Source organism: Lissotriton helveticus, chromosome 6, assembly GCF_964261635.1.
Source record: "Lissotriton helveticus chromosome 6, aLisHel1.1, whole genome shotgun sequence".
NCBI classification, from domain to species: domain Eukaryota; kingdom Metazoa; phylum Chordata; class Amphibia; order Caudata; family Salamandridae; genus Lissotriton; species Lissotriton helveticus.
The window spans coordinates 81,285,665-81,311,706 of record NC_136067.1 but is presented as its reverse complement, the minus strand read 5'-3'; the positions used below and the strand labels follow the sequence as shown (position 1 = coordinate 81,311,706).

Here is a 26,042-nt window from a genome sequence, read left to right as displayed (position 1 = left end):
TGCCTATCAAGTGTTCACAAAAAAGGTTGCAGTGGTCCCAGTGCACCTTCGGAGGTTTGGTGTACTAGTCTTCCCATACCTCGACTACTGTCCGTTGAAGACTGGGTCTCCCAAAGTAGTCCTGGATTTGGTGCAGTATCAGACCTCTCTCCTTACCCCCACCCAGATCAGATGGAGGTCGCAGATGCTTGACTACTGGGCTGGGGTGGTCATTTGGGTGGGGTGGAAACCCCCAGCACATCAGTCTGTTGGAGCTGCAGACGATCCGCTTGGTGGTGAAGGTCTTCCTACCATCTATCAAGGGGAGGCTAGTACTGGTACCAAATGGTACTGTAACAAAATAGGTGTAGTGGGCTTTTGAGTCCTGTACTAGGAGACTTTTCACCTCTGGAAATGTCTGACTTGCTACTGCCTTTCTCTAGTCAAGAACCACCTGGCAGCATCTTTACATGAACGGGTGTACAAACTCTTCCGCTGGTGCCTAGCAGATCACAAATGGTAGGTACACCTGGAGTTGGGGCATGAAGTGTTCCAGCAGTGGGGAGAACCTTGGCTTGATCTTTTAGTAGCTGCCGAGAATGTGTAATGTCAGTGTTTTAATGTGCTAGAGTGCCCAAGAAGCTCTCTCTGACTCATTCCGCCGAGAGGTTGGCGGACCTCAACCAGCGTGGCGACGAATCGCCACCGTCGTTGCCATCGCTCTGCCCAGTGAGTCGGTGGTATCCAGTCCACACCGGATAGAATAACGTGCCGCATCTCGGCCTTCCACAAGGGCTTGGCCGAGTTTAGCCCGTACCTCCAACGGGCATTCTGGCAGCACATCAGTAGTAACTACAAAGGCAGTATGAAGACTTTACCTGACATTTTCTTAGATGGGTGTTAAGGCTAAACTGTTGAATTAAATTTTGTAGTTGTTGGAATGTGGAGGTCTACTACTGCCAATCAAGGAGACCTTTATGGACCCCCCCATGTTGGCAGCCTAATGATACTAATCTCCCAACTGGGCAGTGGGCTGGGGTAGGAAATCCGTATACCAACCAGCTAAGGATTTTGTACACACGGGGGGGAATGAGCAGATGGTCTCCAGACCAGCAAAACAGATGTCTGTAACAATCCTGCCTCGAATACCTCAGCTGTCCTCTTGGCGACCGCCTCTTACTGAAATTCGAAGTGCATGACAAGCCGCATAGGAAGTTTCATACAAATTTAAATAAGTTCTACGTGCCTTTTAGATCCGGACATTGGCTGACTACAGGAGTTTTTAATTGGGATGTAGTGCAATATACACTTTGAGGAATGGAAAACTGAAAATCAAATCAGCCTGACCATTCTTGCTTTTCCAGAAATGTGAAGGGTCTTCATGCTGATGACTCAAAAGAATGTTATTAGATGCATCTACTGTAGAATAATCTTATAATGATGAGCATCAGCAAACAATGCTGTGTAACAAATGTGGTTTTTTTCAACCACAATGCATGTTTTTATCTATAGTAGGTTTCTGAAGCTTTCCTTTCTCCCAAAGATACTACTGTTTTCTAGCCTCATGCATACCATTTGGTCATTTATCACCCAGTGAAGTGCTGATGAAGTGAGAAGTATGAAGAAAATTGTCCTTCTTTAATTTCCCTTTAGCTATATCATGCTTTGGGGAAATGACCCGTTCTATAGCATTACCCTTGACAGTCACATGCCTCACTAATGACCTCTATCTCTCTTAATGTCTAGATGATGATAATGTGATGGTAGTACAAACGCCACAACCTTCCCAGGAGGAAAACATAGAACTCTCAGAGCTTGGAGTGTGTCTAATGCAAGAAGAGGTAAACTGTTCCATATGAGTTCTTTGCATAACATGTTTCTGAAATGATTCACAAGTCTAATGTATCAGACACTGCAGTTTCTACAACACTGGGTCTTGCACAGATTCACATGCTTGAATTGTTTCTTATTGTCTGGCTTGGAACCCTTGGTAGTCAGTGTTAACATAGCAATGTACACTTACAGTCAATACAATTTAAAACCGCAATTGATAATAAGAAGTTTGTAAAACTCATTATGTGACTGTAGCTTTTGGCAATCAAGTAATGGGATCAGGAGTTCTTCCTCTGCCAGCGGCTACCAGCTGTTTTTGGTATCTTTGTCAAGAGGCCCTGTCTCTCTGGAATTGGCTGGAACAGGGCATTTCCCTGGTGGTTCAACACCTGGCTGGTTCTCTCAAAGCCAGGGCGGATGAGTTCAGCTGAGAGGGGCCTTGCAAGTCATGAGTGGCATCCCCATTTGAAGGTGGTACAAGGTCTCTTTCAGCGGTGGGGAGAGCCTTGGTTAGATCTGTTCGCCTCCGAATAGAACGCACAATGTCAGCAGTTTTGCGTTTTGGAGTTTCTAAGGCGGCTCTCACCCGGCGACTCTTTTCACCACGAGTGGAGCTCAGGCTTCCTATACTCCTTTATGCCCATGCCACTCCTGCCGAGAGTGCTCAAGAAGATCAGGAGCGACGGGCACAAGTTATTCTTGTGGGTCCAGACTGGGCATGGAGAGCTTAGTATCCTGAGCTTCTAGACATGAGTATCGATCCTCCGATCAAGCTGCCCCTTTAGGAGGATATTCTGTTGCAGTAGCAGGGGAGGGACCTCCACCCGAGCCTGTCCACTCTCCGCCTCCTTGCGTGGAGATTGAGCTGCGACAGTTGACCGCTTTTTACCTCCCTCCCAAAATCTGAGGTTATTCTGGCAGCAAGGCGCCCCGCCACGAAATTTGTATACATCTGCCGATGAAACAAATTTGTAAATATTGTACAGAAATGTCCATTGACCTCTTGTCTTCCTCTCTGGCAGATATCCTTTTGTTTATCCTTTCCTTGGCCCAGCAGGGTTCTGCCTTGTGCACTCTGAAGGGCTATCTTTCTGCCTGCTCAGCTTTTTCTCGACTACCAACTCAGACTTCACTTTTCAAGTCCCCTCTGGTGCAGAGGTTTTTAAAGGGGTTAACCCACTTGTTTCCTCCTTCTCCCTTACTTATGCCCCAATGGGACCTTAATTTGGTCCTCGCTTTCTTGATGTGCGCACCGTTTGGTTCTGATTCTCAACTGTCCTCTATGGTTGCTCACCATCAAAACCGCTTTTTTGATGGCAGTTACCTATGCTAGGAGAGTGAGTGAACTGCAGGTACTGTCAGAACAGCCTCCTTACTTACTTTTTCTGGGGAAAAAAGTGGTACTGAGAACAAAGTCTTCCTTTTTGGCCAAGGTTGTAACTCCCTTTTGTCTGGAGTAGTCCATTACCTTGCCCACTTTCTATGCACCTCGGCATCCTTCCAAAGAAGAGGATAATCTCCACCGCCTGGACCCAAAAAGGGCGTTATCATTCTATCTTGATTGCACTAAAAAGTTCTGGGAGGATGACCAACACTTTATAGGATACGTGGGAGCAAAGAAGGGGCGTGCAGTTCAAAAGAGGACTACCTCTCGTTGGATCATCCTCTGTATCAAAAACTGTTACGCCTTGGCTAAGAAGCACCTTCCTTGGGGCCCATTCCACAAGAGCAAAGCCAGCCACCACAACACTCTAGGTTCGCAGAAAAGGCCTGTTTGGCCTCTCTGTCCTGCAGGATTTTCTGGCCTAACACTTTTCCACAGTACCTCCTCCGGGGAAGGTATTTCTTGGGTATCTGTTCAAAGGTAAGGAACCTGCGGCTAGCTGTCTCTATCAGATGGACAAGTTACTTACCTTCGGTTACGCCTTATCTGGTAGGGACTTGATCAAGCCGCAAATTCCTTTCCGACCCACCCACCCTCCCTGCACTGCGGAATTGTTTTTAATGTCTGGGCTGATCCCCTTCTGGGCACTAGCTTCTTTTTTACCACAACATGGTCAGTGACTTCATGGCTCCGTGCCTCTGGTGTATAAATTCATGAAAAGTACTGAGATCAGTGCGCCGGAGTGGTGGTTATGTTGTCAACGCATATGTCACTACGATGATGAACAAGACGCCAACGACGTAATGCGGAGTCGACCGAGGCCACCTACTCGCGCACAGGTGTACTGGTAAGAAATCTCTTCCGGATCCAGCCTGACGCCTGTAAATTCAAAGGTAACAAATCTGCGGTTAGATCATGTCTCTACCAGATAAGGCGTTACCGAAGGTAAATAACTTGTACGGATAGGGAATCCTATGGAGTTCTGACTCTATTCCAACTTAAACTGCAGGTTTTTCTTTTAACTGGAATTTACTACCTTTCTCCTAGAACTCTTTTCTGTACCATTCTATGACTACAGTGCTTCCATTTACCTTCATTTTACCACATTATTGGCGCCTGGTATGGATAATGAGACTGATTCCTTAAACAAAATATCTGTTTAAAGCTTGCAGAATGAGATTGAAGTATATTGATAAACCACCTACAAAATGCCTTAAATTTTTTTTTTTTTTTTTTTTTTTAAGAACCTTTACTGTTCCAGTACGGAGATACAAACATGGGCCTACAACCAGTCCGGCCGGCCGCTATTCAAATCGATTAAAAATTAAAGTAGTATAAAGACATACAGCGGTCCGGAGTTCAAAAGCTGAGTAGCATCCAGGATATAGCATATAATTAAAGTACCATGCGATAATAAGGATCTGAGACGGTTCATTTTGTAATAACGAAAAATAAAATGAAAATCAATGTCGCATTATCACACACACCCCTAATACAGCTAACTAAACACAAAAGATTTTACGCCAGTGATGTACATAGATGAAAGAGACGGGGGTGGGGTATATGAGTCAGGATAGATGCAATAAACACTAAGCAATCATGGCGAACTAGCCCCACCCCTCTAGGCGAAACACAATATGGGAGACATGGAAGACGACGACATCGAAAAAGGAAAAGGGCAAAGGGCCATAGAAACAAAGATAGAACAAAATAACAAACCCATCCCCCAACCCTCAACCCTGCACCCCTGCAAAAGGCTACGGCCTACCCCCCATCAGCGTGCCTGTCGCCCTAAATAAGAGACCCGAAATACAGAGAAGAAAAAGAGAAAAAGAAGAGAAAAAATACAGGAGAAGGGCCCTCGATCTAGTTATCCGCCCCCTCCCACCTCCGCGTGTGAAAATCGTATAAACAGTAATGGTAGAAGTACAGATAGCAGCAATCACGTATAACGCAATCAATGACATCCCCGCTAAGCGCCCCTCAAATCACCATCAACCAGCCATGAGTCCCTCCATGTTCCAAGCGAATTCACCCCTGGCCTCGTTTGTCAATAGTACCAACGTTGAACCATCCCTCAAATGGGATACAAAGTAGCACAAAGGGTCCGATGACACCGGGAGGGTCAGGCAGTGTCGCCGCTCCATAGGACCCCAGCCACCAAAATTTTGCCGATGATGCATGGCGGAAGTCTGATTGGAACAATGTCAACACCGCCAACAGTCTCGAGTCCGAACACAGTCCCGCCAGACACGAAAAGGGAAACACACGATGCGGGAAGCGCCAAAACCCCGACGGGGCCGCCCAAGCCGTGTATCGATGCTGTTCCTCCACTGGCCGATCAGAGAAAGGCCCCGGTGAGACAATCACATGCGCCACAGGTGCATCCACAGTAAGCTCATGAACCAAATCTATCCACGTCTCTAAGAATGTAGACTCATCCGGGGAATACGGCGATGAAGCAGAGGCAGACACATTGGCGCCTCCTTGAGAGCGATCCGTGCCGTTACAAGATGGCGGGACAACAATGGCGGCCATCCTTTGTCCCAAATCTCGGGCCTCCCGGATCAAGGCTGTCCGCAGGGTTGTTAGTGCAGCCAGTATATGTTTGGGCGTGGGCGTTTTCTCGCATAGCCGGACCCCGGGATTCTCTTGCGCACCGGTTTCTCTGCCCGGGTGAGGGGTGCACGGGAAAGTATCATCCGCCATTTCAGCCGTCACGTTCTCTTTCTCCTCCACCGCACCTCAGGAGCGGGTCCGACCCCCGGAATAAGCAGGATTCACAGCGGGATCTCAATAGTCAGGGCAGGTAGCAGAAAGGAGAGTCACCAAAAGGCTAAACAAGCTCCCTGCTGCCCGGGAGTCACCCACCGGTTCCCAGGGAGGGCTGTTAACATAACCGGGTATCACACCGAAGGGGAACTGGGCATCGTGGACTCTCTCCGTCCCAGCTAGTTCGCACCTCCCGCAGGGCAACCCACTATTGGGAGTGGGTTGGTATCATCTCTTCCGGCTCGCAGATCTCAGGTTCTCTCCGACCGGCCTCCCATCGCAACCAGAGGCCGCTGGTGTTGCAATCACGGCCGGACACTCTCCCCCACTCGAGATCCCGGTCTCAGCACCTCGAAGGCCGCCAAAGAAACGGGGACAGTTCTTCGGGTCCACTGCGCGGTGGAGCCTCGAAAGCAGATGGTAAGTGAATGCTTTCCTTCACCTACTTAAATTAGCAAATACTGCTCAGATTTATCGCCAGGATATATGTGCGGGGCGGGAGGGCTCACGGAGCCAAGCGGTTATGCAGCCATCCCGATCGCCATCTTGGCTCCTCATGCCTTTAATTTTTAAATCCTGGGCATAATCCTTAGCATTGTGCCATACGTATGGCAACAAAGACACTGAAGGACATGGAGTAATGGTGGGCCCTACCAATGTCTGCAGGATGTCCACTTCTGGAGTGCAGAAGCATGGATTAAAGCGTGTGTCAGGCAAGTAAAAGTCGAGAACTTGCACAGTGGCTAAAGAAATCTTTAATCCTGCTGATTAAGTTTCAGACTTTTGGCCAGTTATCTGTGTCACAGGAGAAGTAGAAGGCAGTGAATCTCCTAAAAAAAATACCCACAAATCCAAGAGCTCAGTGACTCTGGACCCTGATTTCTAACTGAGGGAATAAGAAATATATTTCCCTCAGACTTGTCACACACCAGGTCATCTACTGGGATTATGCCCAGTCATTTCAGCCCTCCTCTGCACCATCGATGAGGGATTTCCACCAGAGCTTGCTCCGTCAAAAAGAGCATAATCAGACGTCCATTAGTTGATTACATCAACCTTTATTTAGCAATGACAGCTACCACGCCTTAGTCAGTGAAGAGCGCATTTGATTAAGCTTCATTTACCAAACACTATGGCTTTGTCGTTGAAGACTCCTATATCTTCAGTGCGTGAATGCAAACTGCTGATGGTTTTTCCTGTAGCTTTTCCCAGTTTTTACTGCAAATTCATCAACAGCAGGTGGTACCTTTTGGTTTTGGCAGATTTGGGTTTGCCTATCATTATGCTGCATCAATCGTATCTATTTGCACTAATCACACTAGAACATTCAAGGAAGCGTTTGCCTCTTCAGAACAAAGAAGCACATATCTAAACCTGGATCACACTGGTGCCTTTAATGAAGATGATCATCAAGATGGAAATCAGGAAGCTACAAACCCCGAGGTGCTCTTATTGAGTATATGGATTTGGAAAATTGTGAAGAATAACGGTCACTTATGCAGATGTAAGAGTATTATTGAAGAACCTTTACTAGTGCTTCATCATATTTGTGAGGATCAAACTGGTTCTCCTGTGATGTAATTGATGGAGTTGCTCTTCAGTGCATGACAACCTTGAGGATCATGATTCAAGACTGCCCTCTATATTCTCTACACAAGCACGCCCTGAGGCTCTCTAATCTTATACTCTTCTTCTGATTCCTTAAGCACCTAACGAGCAGCAGAACCAACCCAATCACCTTCCCAAGTCTGTATCATCGGCTCCAGCATAACTCTTGCCAGGGTAGTGAATAATTATGATTGGGATGACGATGACGGAGGTAATGATACTAGTAATGACTGTAATGCGTCTGTTAAAGACAAACATGATGCGGATTTCTTAGCCGACAGTCAGATTCAACTTCAAAGATTGGATCCATTTAACTCTGTTGATCATTTAAGTCCAGAACCATTGAGTGATCAGGATTCCCCACAGGGCTAAACAGACTCTTTCAAGCATTGATTGAGAAAGGGCCGAAAAGTTCAGTCATCCTGTCTACTGTGGAAAAAGTCATATTTTCCGTTTGACTTTAAAGAAAAAGTATGGAAAGTAATGAGTTATCCCAGTCCTTGATGATGTATGGGATGTAAGCTTTCTCTTGAAGAGAAATCCTGCAACATCATCCGTCCACTTGTTGCAAATTGGTTAGAAATACAAAGCAATGTATGCTGCTTCTGCTGGTATTCTTAACCGAGTTGAGACTCTTTTGGTTATGTCAATGGCTGAACAACCTAGATCTGGGATTCCTTCACCTTGCATGATTACTCCTGATAGGGAGGGTCAAATGGGGGATTGCATAGGGAAGCATATCAATGTTTTGGAGGTAGTCTCTGAATAAATTTACCAACACACCTCCTTTTATGAATGCCAGCTGTGGAGTGACCTCATTCTGTTTATTATCCAGCACAAGAGGAGGTTGGTATTCACATGAGAGCTATTTTAAGAGGGTGAACAGGCTTTGATAACACTGCAAGAATTTTCCCCAAAGAAGTCCATGTTTCCAGCTCTGGAATGAGGAAACAAGCTGGTGTGGCTAGCTCCTCATTTAATATCCAAGGTAAACCCACCAGTAAGAAAGGTCAAAGCTCTTTTCGGAAGCATTTCATTATGTATATTACTGCTACCTGAATGTCATCTCTGCATGAGAACATCTGATTTTGGAATGGCAGCAAATACGTTGGTACTGAAATGACGTCTGGCTTACACCCAGAAATATTGTGTTGGTGATGGGGAAGAATGATATACTTTATTGCTGTGCAATCCCCAAATGAACGCAACATTTGAGATGGGGAGTGCATTTATAGAACTTGCATGGCAGTGGTCTGAACATAGATGAAGGAAGAGTCATATCTTCAGTCTGCTGGAACTCGGAGTAATTGGACTTGCTTGAAAGGATTTCTGAACCAAAGGTGGAAAACCCAGAGGTGATGATGCGGTTAGGCAACCCATCATTTTGTATTATAAACAAGCAAGGAGGAACCTGGTCCCAACTCAGGAAGCTTAAAAACGTGTTCTATGGGTAAATTGTCAACACCTTCATTAACCCCAAAACTATGCAGAGAGACATTCCCCCCTCTCAAACTCTATGCAACACCATTGCAGACGTTTTTGAGAATAAAATTCTAATGCTCACTAAAGATTTCCCCCACCCTCTACCTCAAGAGGAAATTTTAATAAAAAGTGCCAACATAACAATGGACCCCATGTCCTCTTTCCAACCTGTTAGCCTAGAGGAATCCCGGACAGAAATCCTTAAGATAAAATCAGGCTCACCGTTCGACCCCTGCCCTCCGCTTGTTCTCCATACATTGGTAGAGATTGCAAATCCCATCGTCAATAATATCATAAACTCCTCACTCAACCTAGGTTTAGTCCCCGAAGAATGGAAACTTGCAGCAGTTAAGCCCCTGCAAAAAAACTGTTACCAGACCCCACTACTCTCACAAATCTGCAACCCATTTCCCTACTTCCTACCTTCTGTAAACTAACAGAAAAATCAGTAAATAAACCGCTAACTGCCTTCCTGGAGGCCAATAACACATGGCACCCCAACCAAGCAGGTTTTAGAGCTCAGCACTCGACCGAGTCAGCTCTAATCTTTACCTCCGAAACACTCAGAGCCGCAATGGACCAGGGAAAGAAAGCAGTTCTGGTACTCCTAGACCTGTCCGCGGCTTTCGACACGGTGTCCCATACCATCTTGGTAGACCGTCTAGCCGCGGCAGGAATAGCCGGAAGTGTACTGGGCTGGCTGAAACGTTTCCTAGCAAATAGGCGACAAGTGGTCACCCTAGGCCAGTTCATGTCAGAAGGAAAACTACTCAACTCAGGAGTGCCTCAGGGCTCCTGTCTGAGCCCGACGCTCTTCAATGTTTATATGGCCACCCTGATTGCCCTCATATCATCCTTTGCCATAAATACCATCTCATATGCGGATGATACACAGCTCATCCTAGTAATGGAGGACGATACCTGTGAAGCTGAAGTCAAGCTTAAAGACTGCCTTAAAGCTACGTTCCAATGGATGAACATGAACCATCTCAAATGCAACTCTGGGAAAACGGAGATCCTACCCTTTGGAAAAGGGAACATGTTCAACCCCACACTATGGTGGACGGAGGACGCCATCGTTTCCCCAAACACTGCTCTCACAGTCTGAAACTTAGGGATTAAATTCGACCCCTCCCTGAGTTTCAAACAGCAAGCAGTGGCCGTAGCAGGGACCTGCTTTGGCATAATAAAAGGGCTCAAAGTTTTTCGACCTTATCCCCTTCTCGGCAAGAAAAATGGTTGCAGTAGCACTTATAACATCACGCCTCGACTACTGCAACAGCCTATATGCAGGCACTAACAGAGCAGTCTGCCACAAACTGCAAATGGTGCAACATGCAGCGGCTAGACTGGTGCTAGGATGGAAAAGGAGGACCTCAGCCACAGCAGCAATGGACATTCTGCACTGGCTGCCAATCCACAAGCGGGTACTTTTTAAAATCCTCCCAATTACCTTCAGGGCCTTCAATGAAACGGACCCAGCTACATTCAGAGTATGTTCCAACACTACACTCCCTCGCGATGTCTGAGATCCCAAAATGCCAACCTCCTCACCATCCCCAAATTCAGACTTAAAACTAGAGGAGGAAAAGGTCTGGCAGTCTTGGGTTCCAAAGCCTGGAACATACTCCCACCACCCCTCCGTCAAATCACCACAGAAACAGCTTTCAGAAAGGCCCTCAAGACCTGGATTTACACCTTATCTGACTCACAATGTAAAAACTTCATCTAAACCTACCAACCTATCTCACTACATGAACAAGGCCTCCGGTTTGTTCCTCTCTAAAGCGCCAAGATGCTCCCTGGAGTGTAGTCCGCGCTATACAAGAACCCTTTACATTACATTACATCTAGCACAACATGGAACTTTCTGCTGCGCATGTTTCTGGGATGTAGAATGACTTAATGGAGCCGACTCTGCAGGCAGAATTCAAACAGCCACTAGTGGGCAATTGAAATTGGTGTTTCAAAGCATTGTTTGCCTGCAGGTGGCCCTTCCTGTGTTCCAAGAGAGAAGGCTTTGCAATGAATACTGTCAGATGGTTCCTGTATGTATTCCTGCTAATATTTCTTGTGTCAATGATGCTATGCAAAATCTGGAGAGAGCTATGCAAAGGAATCCGTGAGGCTCTAGCTTGACCGTATTGCCATTGGTACACAGAGTTGTGAAACATGACCATTCAGAAGCCAATTGAATTCAAGCTTGTAGTAGGCTGGCTGATTATATGGTGTACTCTTATTTAGGTGGAGCACTTTGCACTAATCCAGACAACCCTTACGGTGAATTTAGTGGTCTTAGACAACCATAAAAAGCACTCTAAGCGGTAGCTGTGGAGAGCAGCCTTCAAGCTTAGTCCAGAAGGATTGTTAAGGAGCTTGTTTTACCAGATCTAATCATGTAGTAGGTGTTAAACAAAAAAGAATCAGTGTAGTTATAGAAATATTTCCATTCATTCACTCACTAACATATTGGTATTTTTCCTAGCTGGAGATATCAGTACTAATACACAGTAATACTTCAATTGCAAGAGGTAAGTAAGCATAATACACTGTGGTGTCCAGGGGGAGACCAAACCATATACTAAATAAGTGGAATGCAAACTGCGACCCAAGTCAGGACTTGACCAGGAGACGTGGAAGGGAGGGGGACACAAAGAACCACCCAAGGTAAGTACGCAAGAACCCCAAAGAGGCTATGTGCAGAGTGAAAACACAGCCGCGTAGTCAGTGCAAGTCAATGGGAAAGTTGCAGAACCAGCACCTGTGTTGCTGAGCCTTTCGAAGTCAGTGGGACATCAGGAGCAGCAGACCGGTCAGCTTCGTGGCGATGCTTGCAGATGCAGGGTAGTGACTTCTTCACTCCAAGGGAGAATATTTTTGGTGTCCTTGATGCTCATAGGCCTGGAAAGGAACCTGGAAGAAGCACAGACACAGACAACGAAGACGACTTGCAGACAACAGGAGCAGCAGGAGTCTTCCTTGGTGTAATCTCAGTTCCAGGCAAAGTCCAGGTGCCCAGACGGTCAAAGTTGAGGTGGTTTCGGGTTTTTAGTCTAGTCCCACAATGAATCTGAAGAGCCACCCACAGGTAAGCCCTTAAGTACCCCAGGGAAAGGGTTGGAACAATTCAGGGGTCCCGGCCAGAGGAGGGGTGTGATGGCGGGGAGGATACTTCGATGTCCTTTGTCCGGTTTCATGCCAGAATGGGAGCCAAGGTCTCCCTGAACTGGCTCAAACTGGAGTAAGCAAGGAGTCTGTTGGCGCTGGCAAGTCCCATCACCCCACACCTCCCTGTGACAGGAAACCTATCATTCTGCCTTCCCCTGCTCAAGCTCAGCAGCATTAGGGCAGAATCTTGTCCATGGTCGGCAGCAGCACTAGCTTGCTGTTAGACCCTGAAAGGCTGGTACCAGGAATACAGGACGACGCCCTAGAAGAGACCCCCAGTAAATGGGATCCTACATCCAACACTGAAATTGCTTTTGGGGTAGGATTCGAACATGTTTGATGCCAAACGTGACCGGTTTCGGGGCAGCCAATATATAGGTATTTATTTATTTATATCATTTATAAAGCGCCTGACTCACCCCAGATGGGGTATCTCCGCGCTAAGGGCATATCGAGGTAAGGGGTGCAGAGTTAAAAAAGCAGAGTTTTGAGTTTTTTCCTAAAGCCTAGATAGTTAGTGGTAAGGCGGATATCCAGGGGCAGTTGATTCCATAGTTTGGGGGCCAGGTAGGAAAACGATTTTCCTTCCAGTCTGGCTTGCTTGACACGGGGGATGACAAGAAGGCCTTTCCCTTCAGAACGAAGGGTGTGTGATGGTGTGTATTTGACTAGCTTATCAGCCAGATAGGCAGGACCCATCTGGTTTAGGCCTTTGAACACTATGCAGCAAATTTTGAAATTAATTATTTTGCGAATAGGTAGCCAGTGAAGTTTGTGTAGTAGGGGAAGTGAGGGGACACGGTAAGGTGCACTGGTTACCAGACGAGCCGCTGTGTTCGGCACCATCTGAATAACTATGCAAGGCAGATTCCTTAGCAGAGATCAACAAATCATTGCTGAAATCCAAACGACTGAGTACTAGGGCATGGATCAGGGTTTTGCGTGTGGATTCAGGGAGAAAATGAAAAACCTTACGAAGCAGGCTCAGGGCACGAAAGCAAGCTCTTTTAGTTACTGCTATATGTTCATCCAGATTCAAGTCATTATCTATCAGTACCCCTAGATTTTTGACTACTGGCTTGGGGGATGGTGCTAGACCTAATTCTTCTGGCCACCAGCTAGGGGACCAGCTGGTGACAGCATCCTTGAAGAGCATTATTTCTGTCTTCCCCGCGTTCCACTGCAAAACATTACTACTCATCCAAGATGTTATAGCTTTCATACCTTCCGCAAACATATTTTGGATGTTGGGGGTATCTTTATTGTAAGAAAGAAGGAGTTGAGTGTCATCTGAGTAGGAAATCGGGATAAACTCGATATTGAAGGTGTGCTGCAAGGGGGGGGCCACATACACATTAAACAAAGGGGGACTTAAACAGGAGCCCTGTGGTACCCCTTTAGTTAGACATCTCGAAATTGACTTGATGCCCACTATATGTATTAAATGGCTGACCACACTTACAAAGACTGGACAATCAACTCTCTGGTTTGTAGGGAGGGTCCTGCTCATGCAGGGGCACCCTCTCACTTATAACCAAGCACCCTGCCCACAGGACTGAACAGCCTGCCATAGGGGTGACATATATGCTTTAGTATTGTGACCTCAGATATAAGGAAACATCTGCTGTGAGAGGTGCAAGCAACTCACACAGGCTGCAATGGCAGGCCGGTAGTCATAGTTTGTGTCCCTATGACCTGGGTACCTCTGTGCCATATACTAAGGACTTAGAAGGGTGCACCAGTTGCCAATTGGGAAGATACCAAAGTACCTACCACTGTCAAATTTAGAGAGAAAACACAGTGACTGGGGTCCTTTATTAGCAGGATTCCAGTCAGACTACTCATTAAACAGAATAACACCAGCAAAAAGTGGGGGTAACCATGAAAGCAGAATCTACTTTCCTACAAAGCTAGATGTGCAGCAATTTTAAGCAAGGAACAAATAATACAACTCAATCCACATTCCCTTCAGTAAATGGTTTGGCTCATAAGGACCTAGAGTTTGGTGATCTGAGCATTCCTAAGACTATTGATAAATGCTTAGTGCCGCTATGATACCATCTAATTTACCTTAAAGTGGAAACACTTTGTACTTGCAATGATGCTCCACTTTTTACGATACATCTCAAAGCTCGCTAATTTAAATCTTAGATATTCCCCGGTGCTGATACCTCCCCATTGATCCACTGATGATTCTGGCCTGAACTTTGCGACCCTCCCTGGCACCGGACCCGACCCCGAGACTCCTGGCACTTCAGACTCCCTTTTGCGGCGCCAGCCCCATTCTTTTACCCTTGGGTTCTGGGTTGTTTCCTCCATCCTATTCTGAAGGGCTAGGAATGGCGGAAGATTGGGAGGGGTCGCTGGACCCTTTACAAGACCAGCCTCTCTTATACATTTACTGGCGTGAGGAATTGGGTGAAGCTACAGAAGAGGGAGCAACATACCCTGTCGTGGTGCGAAAGGCAGCTAAGATCCTGGGCCTTGAGCTGCCTTTCAATGAGGCCTTAACTGATGTCCTACTGGGAACCTGGTCCAGGCTCAGCACAGGGGCTCCTGTGAATAAAACCATTGCCCGCCGCCATCGCCCTGCATTAGGTGGCGCATCTTTCCTCACCTTCCACCCTACCCCCAAGAGACTGCCGGTTCAAGCCTCTACCTGCCAAGGCACATTCCCTTCTGCACCACTGGATAGGGAATCCAACAGGCTGAATAGCTGAGGTTAAAAAAAAGTTATCTTCCTCCAACTTTGTGTTGCGGTCGGTGAACACTGCATGCTTAATAGCCTGTTATTCCCACATTTTGTGGGAAACGGTTGCACAAGTTCTGCCACAGGTCCTGGAGGAGGCCCGGGCCATCCTCTCCCAAGCAGTGTCAGACGGGAGAGATGCAGCAAAGTACGCCATCCGTTGTGGGCTCAACACGTCCGACTCACTGGGCAGAGCTATTTCAACGACAGTGGCTGTTAGACGCCGCACCTGGTTGAGGACTACTGTCTTTTCAGGGGATGTCCTGGCCTCTCTCATCTCGTATTGATAAACCCACACTGTTGGATTTATCAATATTTGCACCCAGGGGGCGCCTTGGAGGTGCCTCCTGAAAACATACCAGCTTCTGGTGTGCTCCCTGGCTGGTCTCTGCCAACTTGTCACCCGAGACTCTGTTCTGACCTTCTGGGTTGGGAGCCTTTGCTCTCAGGAGGCCCAGAACAAAAGCCTGTCCAGGAAAAGGGTGTACTACCCCCCTCCCACAGGATGACCTGCTAATTATCTTACTTGGTAAGCAAGCTTTAAGCAGGTGCCGCATTTGGAATGGGAATCTGGCTCCACTCACAGGAGAAGAAGCCACCCCCTTTGTCTAGATCTCCTTAGGCACCTGGATAGGCGGGAAAATAAGCTAGTCAGGTAGGCGTGCCACCCCCAGGCTAGTACAATCCTTAAGGTGGGCTACCCTGAGGTGGACACGATTTTTCAGAAGTAGCCAGCTTTGTGATTTCATACTTAGGAATTCTGGGACAGGGTTATGCCCCCTTCCCACAGGAAGGTCATTTAGGGTGCGTTGTGACCCCAAGGGTCCTTAGCCCATTGGCTAATACCGAACACTCCCCTAAAGACTCTAGATTCAGTATTTAGGGGAGTCCTTTGTACCAGAGACTCAGATCCTGACGACCTACGAAGAACAACCGCAAAAGCAGTAGACTGAAAAGAGCATCTAACTTGCCTCCAGCTCTGCTCTCCGGTCTGCCGTTCTCTGTCGAACCTATGCCAAAAACGACTCGTCCCGCAGCTGAGTGCCTCCAAAACTGGGGCGGTCTTCTTACCTTCAATAAAGATCAAGACCTCCACAAAAACAGCAGAACTGTTCCCTGCATCCTACAGAAACGCAGAGAGCAAAGACGGAGGCCTTGGGAACTGCCAAAACCAAACACTTGAAGCCACCTCTGCAACTGTCTCCTCCAGCCTGAGTTGAAGTAAGCCACTAGTGCCAACAAGGTCCTCCAGAGCTAGAGTCCATCGTGATTTCACCCGTTGTGGACTCCCCAACATCGCCTGCAGCCTCTGCATACAGGTCCCCTCAACCCGACTGCTCCTGGTAAGAAAACCCGATGCCTAAAGACACATCTGCATCCGTCGCTCCCAAGCCATGCAGAAGAGGACCTCAGGTGCCCCTACATTCCTGAGGATCATAAGCCTTGAACCCCCGCTGTTGGTTCACCCCGACTGGCCTTCCAGCCAGATCCTACAGCCTCTTTTCGCAGTGACCGATCTCCATAGAAACCAATTGGGCTTCCGACGCTGTTTTGCCCCATGCACCCAGCCGTGCAGCTGGCGGTTTACTGTTGGTGCTGCCTTGGACCTTGCCCTTCACTCACCTTAACTCCGGGAGATTGGTCCTGTATGTTGCTTTACATTACCTGATGAAAGGGGATAGGAGCACACTGCTGACACGTCTCAGCGTCATTACCTCTTTGCATCTTGTTCGACGTAGTACGATGTTGTGCTCTCAGTACAAAGTAAAAAAATTCTGCCGTTTCTGGATTCCTCCGACATCAGCAGGGAAAAAGTAGTAGGTTGCTGGGCATGCTGCCACTCAATTCTTCCAGGCATATTCCACTCCGGGCACGCAAGCGCTCCCGAGCTAGTCAGCTCAAGCGGCTCAAGGGAACCTTTTTATATACTGAAAGGGGATAGGAGCACACTGCTGACAGGTCTCAGCGTCATTACCTCTTTGCATCTTGGTCGATGTAGTACGATTTTTTGCGCTCAGTACAAAGTTCGAAAATTTCTTAGCTAATGCCAAATTTTTAAAACTTATCCCTAAACACGTGTTTCTGGATTCCTCCGTCATCAGTAGGGAAATAGTAGTAGGTTGCTAGGCATGCTGCCACTCAATTCTTCCAGGCATATTCCACTCCGGGAACGCAGGCACGAGAACCGGTGGGGAAACCTAACTTTGAAGGGAGGTATCCGCACCCCTCAGGTGGGGGATGCAAAGTGAAGTCCATCTCCCAGTCCCTGCTATCATGAATAAAGGGGGACAACGCCAATCAAGAAGAGGCCTCCCCCCACAACTCCCCCCCAGGAGGGTGGCATGCTAGGTGGTGTAAACACCCCAGGGAAGGGGCCCATTGGTCCCAACCTGCCCACCCCTACAATGCCCCTAAATCTAGTATTTAAGGGCACCCCTGAACCTTGCCTCTTCAGATTAGACATGACAAGAAGGACCGAAGAGTCGCGCTGCAGAAGAGAAGGGCGATAACAACTGCTTTGGCCTAAGTCCTACCAGCCTGTCTTTTCCTCCGAAACACCTGCAAGCTAAAACTGGCTTGTCCTGCAGCCAGCAGCCCCAAGATCCCCAGGGACCTGCTATGCCTTTGCAAAGAACTCCTATCTCCCATGGACACCGGATTTGTCCAACACCAACCCAAGACTCCAGAGCCAGCCGGATCCGAGAGTCCTCACCACTCTGCTCCCCGACAAACACGGCCCAAGTGCGAGTGGTCTAACACACCGGCGAGGTCCCCCCAGTGATCCTGACCTGTGTTCCAGTATTGAACGACCTCCACCAACCTTCTCGATGCCTGCAGCCTCATTTGGAAGGGTCACCTCACCAGAACCAGTGAGAAGAACCTGACATGAAAGGACACCCCTGCACCTGCAGCCCCTGAGTCCTGAGGTGCCCGACCGACTGTGTCCTGGTGTCCACCAACTCTTCAACTTCATCCTCCACTCTTTTGGCCCCAGCTTGCAGTCCCTTTTCTCGACCGACATCTTCCATAGGACAGAATTCGGCTCTCAACAAATCCTGGGCACCATGACCCGGCCGCCCCTGCGCCCTCTGGTGGTGCGATCGTTGGTGCCAACCTAGGACCCTTTTATCCTGACCATAACCTTAGGGTCTTGACTCCCAAGACCAAGTGGCCTGCCCTTGAGCAGCCTCCAACCGATGTGCTCCCTAACCCCATTGGCTAACATTGGCACCCTGCACTCTGCATCCAACTGCCTTAGTGCCGCTGGTGGTGCCCCTTGAGTGCCAACCTGAACCGTGGGGACCTTGGTTCTACCCTCCAAAACTCCATTCCTAAAACCGTTTACTTACCTGTAAATCAAACCCTGTTTCTCTCCATAGAATTGTACGGTGGGCTTTCTCTGCAAAATCTTCCGTTGAACTGTCTTGTACTGCAGCAAAAGTAACTTGGAGCCTTCAACAGGTTAACCTGCTTATTGATGTCCTGTGATGCTTAGACCATGGTATTAGTTTGTTTCATGCCAAATTAGAAAAGTAACTACAAAGTAATATGAAAGTAATTTCAATTGTTTTTGAACAGCTTACAAACCCTTTTCTCATTCTGCGAAAGTAATCTGAAAGTTCCTACAAAACCAGTGCTCACTGTATCTCGAAAAGTGACATTGTATGAAAAGTTTTACTTTCCTACTACTAAGTAACTCTTGGTTATAGAAATAAAAAAACAAAATAACTTTTCATACAAACAATTGGTCTGGATTCAGTCGTTCAGTGTATGACATCATTTCCTGCCTAAGTGTGTACAGCAAATGCTTAACACTACCCTCTCATGTGCCTGACTGCTTAACCACACTACCATAAAAGAGAGCGAGGTATTATCTACTTTAGCCTTTGCTATACCTTTGGGGATCCTCTGGACTCTGTGCACACTATACCTCACTTTGGTATAGTATATACAGAGCCAGCTTCCAGCATCCTACTAAGTCATTTTCTTATCCCATGCTATCTTTTTCTCTGTTTGACTGTTGGAGACTGCCATATTAACATTTAACTCAAACAGTTAAACATTGCATTCCTGAACCATTAATTTCTTGCAATACTTACTAATATAATTATTTTGTACAAATCCTCACCTAAAGTCTCTTGATTTGTGAAGGTAGTGTACTTTAAGAAAGCAGAGCTGTATGTTTCATATTTTCCTTCAAATGCAAAGTAATACATTTCCTGTTTACACAGCAAATTTTGCTTCATTAACATTGAATTGTAATGGTTTGTCTTCCATTTCCTAAAGGATATTTGCTCTGCTTTGATGGTCACAGTTTACACTTCTCTTGCATGGAACGACAGTGTAACATGCCAACAAACTGCTATTCAGCTCTGCTGGCCCCTCTTGAAACAGGTAGGCAATGCATTTTTGTTTGAAGGCGTTAGCAATGCAATTAGGTTTAACGATGAAGTGAAGCAATGTCAATGGAGTGGCATGCACTGCTAAAAGTAATTTTAATAATTTGTAACGTTTTCTATTTTAAGATGGAAATGTTTTACAGGAGTTATTCCATGGAAGCGACATAGGCAGGATGTGTATTGGGCATTAGGCGTCTGGCTAGGTCAGGCGCAGTTTGGGAGAAAGCGGGCAATGGGAGAGATTCAAGCTGAGAAAATATCTAGACATTCCTGATTGTGTATCTATCAAAAGTGCATATTTGGAAGTTGAATGCTTTATTGTATAGTTTGGTTTTTAAAAATTAAATAAGTTGATGAGGTAATTTAATGTGGCCTGGCTAGTAGTTCACCAAGTGAACCTAGCATGGGATGGACACTTCCTCGAATGCCTTTAAAGAAGCCAGGTCCTAAATTATTCAAAATAAAATCCTTCGGCAGACTCTCTTGTGATTGCTGCAGTAAAATAGAAGTTCAGTTCTGCTTCATCTAATTGACCAGAAAAGGAAAAGCAGGAACTAAAGATTCTTTGGGCAGGGATGTCTGCCAAACATTGACCAGCATTGTGTTCGAGGCATGTGGGCTGCTGAATTCATATCTTTGCATAGATCGCCGCCTAATGTTGGGTCCGGACGATTGCACTTTGTTGTCTTGGAAGAGTCTTCGAAGTATCACGAGATAGGTGACTCCTCCCCTGGACTACAGTGCGCATGGGCATCCTCTCCATCCTCAGATTGTTTTTTGTCCGCCATTGGGTTCGGATGCAAACTCCTATACTTCAACTCTGAATCGAAAACAAAACTTTTCTAAGGGCCAAAAGGCCTTAGGCTTCGACGGTATTGTTCTCGTTCGGTACCTCTCTCCTCGATCCAAACTTCCATCTCGAATCTGTCGTTGACGCGGGCCGTTGGGCCTTTTCGACGCCACATGAGCCGACCGTCGATGGAAAGAAGCCCTTTCAAAAGGTGCCCACAATGCCACTCCAAGTTCCCACATACTGATAAACACTAAGTATGCAACAAGTGCCTTTCCCCAGACCATAGGGACGAAACCTGCCCGGCCTGCCCCCAGTTTCGGTCGAAGAAAACCATACGGATCCGACGTGCCGCTAGGCAAGAAATGCAGAGATAGGCACCGGAACCAAGGCCGTTCAGCCAAAAGCCGTCAACCCCAAAAAATCGGTTGACTCGAACAAGAGCACGCAGCCGAAGGGCGCCGAACCAAAGAAGGTCGCCGACCCGAACAAGCCTGCTGTTCCGAAAACCGTCGACCCGGCATCCGGTGCCGTACCTAAACCAATATCGAAGCCGGACAAACCTGTCGACCCGAAGATAACGCCTCCAAAGACGCCAGTCGATCCAAAAAAACTACATTGACTCAGTGAAAGACACTCCTCCGAAGAAGCCTACGGAGCACAAAAAACGTGTCGACCCGAAAGTTCCGGTCGAACCGAAAAAACTCGTCGACCCGAAATCAGGGCCCGAGCCTAAAAAGTCCAACAAAACTCCAAAAGTCGTCAAAACCCAGTGTTGCCGACCACAAAAAGTCAAACTCTAAACCCAGGACTGTAGAGGAAGAACTATTCCACCCAGATCCATCAGACGACCAAGCAAAAATATACATTAACCCAGAGACTGGTAAAGTTACCATCCTGCATAGGAAAAAGAGGCCCTTGGACTTTGAACCTGATTCACCTATTCCACTGAAGAAAAAGGACTTTGGGACTTCTCCCTCAAGACCCTTCAGCCCTTTTCAACCTATTATGCCTGCCACACCTTTTGCACCTGCCTCACCTTCTTACCACGGGGACGGTGAAGGGGACGCAGGGTATGAGCCACAGCCTCTATATGATTTCCCACAAGATCCTAATCAGGAGGAACCTTGGGAAGAACCAACAGACCCTTATGACACCCATCCCATCCCTGATGTGCCCACTTATCCTACTAAGCCATCACCCACTGATGACACAGTAGTTTTCAACCAACTCATAGACAGGGCAGCACAATTCCACAACGTGGACATGCACAGCGACCCTGTGGAAGAAGACTTCCTGTTTGACACATTCACTACTGCAGAAACAAGTGTCAAAACTCTTCCCATGTTAAAGGGAGTTCTAAAACACGCACCTGACATATTTAAGGACACAGCCAGGGCACGGGTAATCAATCCCAGAATAGAAAAAAGATATAGACCGGCTCCTACAGACCCTACTTACATCAAGGGCCAGTTGCCACTAGACTCACTGGTGGTTGCTAACGCACGAAAACGAGCCAACTCTCAGACAACAGGGAAGCACCTCCCCCTGACAAAGAGTCAAAAATTCTAGAGGCATCAGGCAAAAGGGTAGCTGCACAAGCATCCAACTCCTGGAGGATCGCTAACACACAAGCCCTACTGGCTCGTTACGACAGGGCGCACTATGATCAGCTCGAGAGCCTTATGCAACACCTGCCCGAGCCTTTCAAAGCACAAGCCAATGATCTCATTCGGGAGGGAAAATTTATATCAAACGCCTCCATCAAATGTGCGCTTGACGCTGCAGACACCGCAGCTAGGTCTATTAATACTAGTGTCCTGCTACGCAGACATGCATGGCTGCGTATTTCCGGTTTCAAGAATGAGGTGCAGTCCACCATTCTTAACCAACCTGTCAATCAAGACTTTCTATTTGGCCCTGCGGTAGACACCATCTTGGACAAAATGAAAAAGGACACAGAAACCGCAAAATCTATGGGTGCTTTGCAATTTCTGCAACATAGGGGCTCCTTTCGACGCTCCTCATACAGAGCAACTACACGAGGGAATGCTTCACAAACATAACACACAAGGCTCCTTCACAAAGAACACAGCCAGAGGTGGTTACAGAGGTAACAGTAATAAAGGAAGAGGGCGTGGAGGCAATAACACCAGGGCCTCCACTGCCACAAAACAGTGACTTCATTACGCTGCCTCCAGACCACTTAACACCAGTCGGAGGCAGACTACAACAGTTCCTACCTGTCTGGCACGCAATTACCACGGACAGGTGGGTGAGAGAAATTATCCAGTCTGGTTATTGCCTAGAACTGACTTCTACACCACCAAACATACCACCCAGACATCGTCCGATGTCCACAGAACACATCACCCTTCTACAACAAGAGGTAAAATGCATGCTGGAAAAGGGGGCCATAGAGCAAGTCCCTTTCCACCAACAAGGGAAAGTAGTATACTCCCTATACTTCCTTATTCCAAAGAAGGACGGTTCTCTCAGACCAATATTGGACCTCAGGCCCCTGAATCAATATATACTATCAGAGCACTTCCATATGATCACACTACAACAAGTGCTCCCGTTGCTACAGCAAGGAGACTTCCTAGCAACTCTGGACCTCAAAGATGCGTACTTTCACATACCCATCCATCCAGCCCACAGAAAATACCTCAGGTTCACAATAGAAGGTCAACACTACCAATTCAAGGTTTTGCCCTTCGGGGTTACCACGGCTCCAAGAGTGTTTACAAAATGCTTAGCGACCGTGGCAGCGCATCTCAGAAGGCAACACATCCATGTGTACCCTTACCTGGACGATTGGCTGATGCAAGCAAAATCGTACCAACAGTGTGCAGCACACACATCCCAAACAATCCAGTTGCTACACAGCCTAGGCTTTTCAATCGACTACACAAAATCGCATCTGCAACCTTCCCACATACAGCAATACCTGGGAGCCACTACAAGCACCTCGGTGGCAAAGGCATATCCAAACACAGCAAGGATAGCCAGCATGCAGATACTCATTCGCAAATTCCAGCCACAACACTCCCTGCCAGCTCAAGTCTTCATGCAGCTCGAAGGCATGATGGCCTCCTGCATATTTATTGTCCCCATGCCAGACTTCAGATGCGCCCATTACAAGAATGCCTAGCAAGGCAATGGAACCAGGCTCGTGGACAACTAAAAGACAGTCGCCCTCACAACTCTCTGCAGTGGTGGAACCCACAAAACCTTTCCAAAGGGCGACTGTTCCAAGAGCCGGTTCCACAACGAGTACTAACAGCGGACGCATCACTGACAGGCTGGGAAGCCCATCTCCTTCAATACACGGTACAAGAGCTCTGGACAGCCAAGCAGAAAAAGCTGCATATCAACCAACTAGAGTTGCTAGCGATATTCCTAGCCCTAAAAGCCTTTCGGAAATACGTGTACAACAAGACGGTGTTGATCCGGACGGACAACATGACATCAATGTACTATATCCAGGAACGGGGGGAACGCACTCTCCACAGCTGTCCCATCTGGCGCAGAGCATATGGAAGTGGGCGATTCCAAAGAACATCTTTCTCCTAGCAGAACACCTTCCAGGAAAGGACAATCAGATTGCCGACCTGCTCAGCAGGCACAGCCAACAAATACACGAATGGGAGATTCACCCCCAGGTTCTCCAGCCATTCTTCGAGGAATGTAGTCACCCAGAGGTAGACCTGTTTGCCACAAAAGAAAACTCCAAATGCCAGTACTTTGCCGCCAGGTTCCCACATCCGTTGTCGCTGGGCAATGCGATATGGATGAACTGGTCAGGCAGATTTGCAGACGCTTTTCCCCCAGCACTGCTGATCCCGCTGGTGGCACGCAAACTGCGGCAACACTCACTCACCCTAATCCTAGTTGCTCCCACGTGGGCCAGACAACCATGGTACACAACATTCCTAGAACTTTCAGTAGTTCCTCATCAAAGGCTGTGCCTTGCTCCCCATCTTCTAACTCAGAACCATGGAGAAATAAGACACCCAGATCCCAATCAGATGAACCTAGCGATCTGGCTCCTGAGGTCTTAGAGTTTCGGATACCTTAACTTGCCCCCAGTCTGCATGAACAACAATAACCAAATCAACCCATTAGACGCTTCTATACAAAACATTACATGTTACCTGCTGCATTTACAAAGATGTAACTTAGCATACTCTTCTATACGACTACACCTTGCTGCTATAGCAGCATACCTTCAAAACAGGCAGCACCTTTCACTATTTAAAGTGCCAGCAATCAAAGCCTTCATGGAAGGTTTAAAAAGGGTGATCCCTCCAAGACACCCCCCTTCCCCAGTCTGGAATCTCGATATAGTGCTTACCAGACTCATGGGACCTCCTTTCAAACCTCTACATTCATGTGAATTACAATTCTTCACATGGAAAGTTGCATTCTTAGTTGCCATTACCTCACTCAGAAGAGTGAGCGAACTCCAAGCACTAACAATTCAAGAGCCTTTCCTGCAGGTACATGCTAACAGGGTAGTCCTTAGAACAAACCCTAAATTCATGCCCAAAGTCGTATCCAATTTCCATATCAATCAAGCAATTGAACTGCCAGTATTCTTTCAGAATCCACAGTCCGTAGCGGAGAGAGCCCTGCACACACTAGATGTAAGAAGAGCTCTACTTTATTATGTAGACAGAACTAAATCATTTAGAAAGACAAAACAACTCTGTGTTGCTTTTGCACCACAACACAAAGGAAATCCTATTTCAAAGTCAGGATGGATAGTTAAATGCATTCAAATGTTATCTAAAAGCTAAACGCACTTTAACAGACCCCCTAGAGCGCATTCTCCACGTAAAATGGGGGCATCCATGGCTTTCCTAGGGAATATTCCTCTCGAAGACATCTGTAAGGCAGCCACATGGTCCACCATACATACTTTCACTAAACACTACTGTGTAGACGTGCAAGCAAAACCGCAAGCTGCTGTAGGCCAGGCTGTCCTCAAAACTCTTTTCCATGGCACAGGTGGCCACCGCTAGAGGAGATACTGCTATTCAGTCAATGCACAGATATGAATTCAGCAGCCCACATGCCTCGAACGGAATATGCTACTTACCAGTATGCATCTGTTCTTGGCTGACATTCATATCGCCCGCCCTCCTCCCCGGTGCCAGTAGCAGCTGCAGCATTCTCTCTGCCACGGGCATCTCTTACTTTCATATCTCCATCTCTGCCACAATGGCGAAAAACAATCTGAGGATGGAGAGGATGCCCATGCGCACTGTAGTCCAGGGGAGGAGTCACCTATCTCGTGATACTTCGAAGACTCTTCCAAGACAACAAAGTGCAATCATCCGGACCCAACACTAGGCGGCGATCTATGCACAGATATGAATGTCAGCAGCCCTACATGCCAAGAACAGATGCATACTGGTAAGTAGCATATTCCTACGGCTGTAACTTCGTCTGCACTTTTTATAGAGACTACTAGCCGCAGATTCCTTTACGTAGAATTATCCCCAGGCGTGAGACTGGATCGGGAACTATTTTGCCCAGCATCCCTGCGCGCCGGGAGGACGGCATCACGCGGCTCTGCCCAGGCGTCGTCCTCGTACGTGACGTCAGCGAGATCACATAAGTCCCACCCCGGCGCGCCTACGTCAGTTTTTTCCTTTTCCGCGTGCAATGCGGATCCGGTTCATGCTCTGAGCCTGTTTAGGCCTTTCCCTTCGATCTTTCGTATGTTTTTGGGAACAGTGCGCGGATGCCTTCGGGCCTCTAGACGTGTTCGTCTTGTGGACGCTTGAAGTCGGCGATGGACCCTCACCTCATTTGCATGTGGTGCTTGGGGAGCATCACGGCTCCACAGACTGCGAAGCGTGTCAACGG

General features: G+C 47.4%; 1 protein-coding gene across 2 annotated transcripts in view; it reads left to right on the top strand.

Annotated features, from left to right (window-relative positions):
* The window catches only part of LOC144762250 (exportin-5-like), a 1,106,737-nt gene that overhangs the window by 880,211 nt on the left and 200,484 nt on the right, over positions 1-26,042 (top strand). For both annotated transcript variants that reach the window (XM_078647393.1, XM_078647392.1), the window contains exons 27-28: positions 1,726-1,820; positions 19,263-19,370. In XM_078647393.1, the coding sequence (XP_078503519.1) occupies positions 1,726-1,820; positions 19,263-19,370 (203 nt within the window). The remainder of the gene's footprint in view (positions 1-1,725; positions 1,821-19,262; positions 19,371-26,042) is intronic.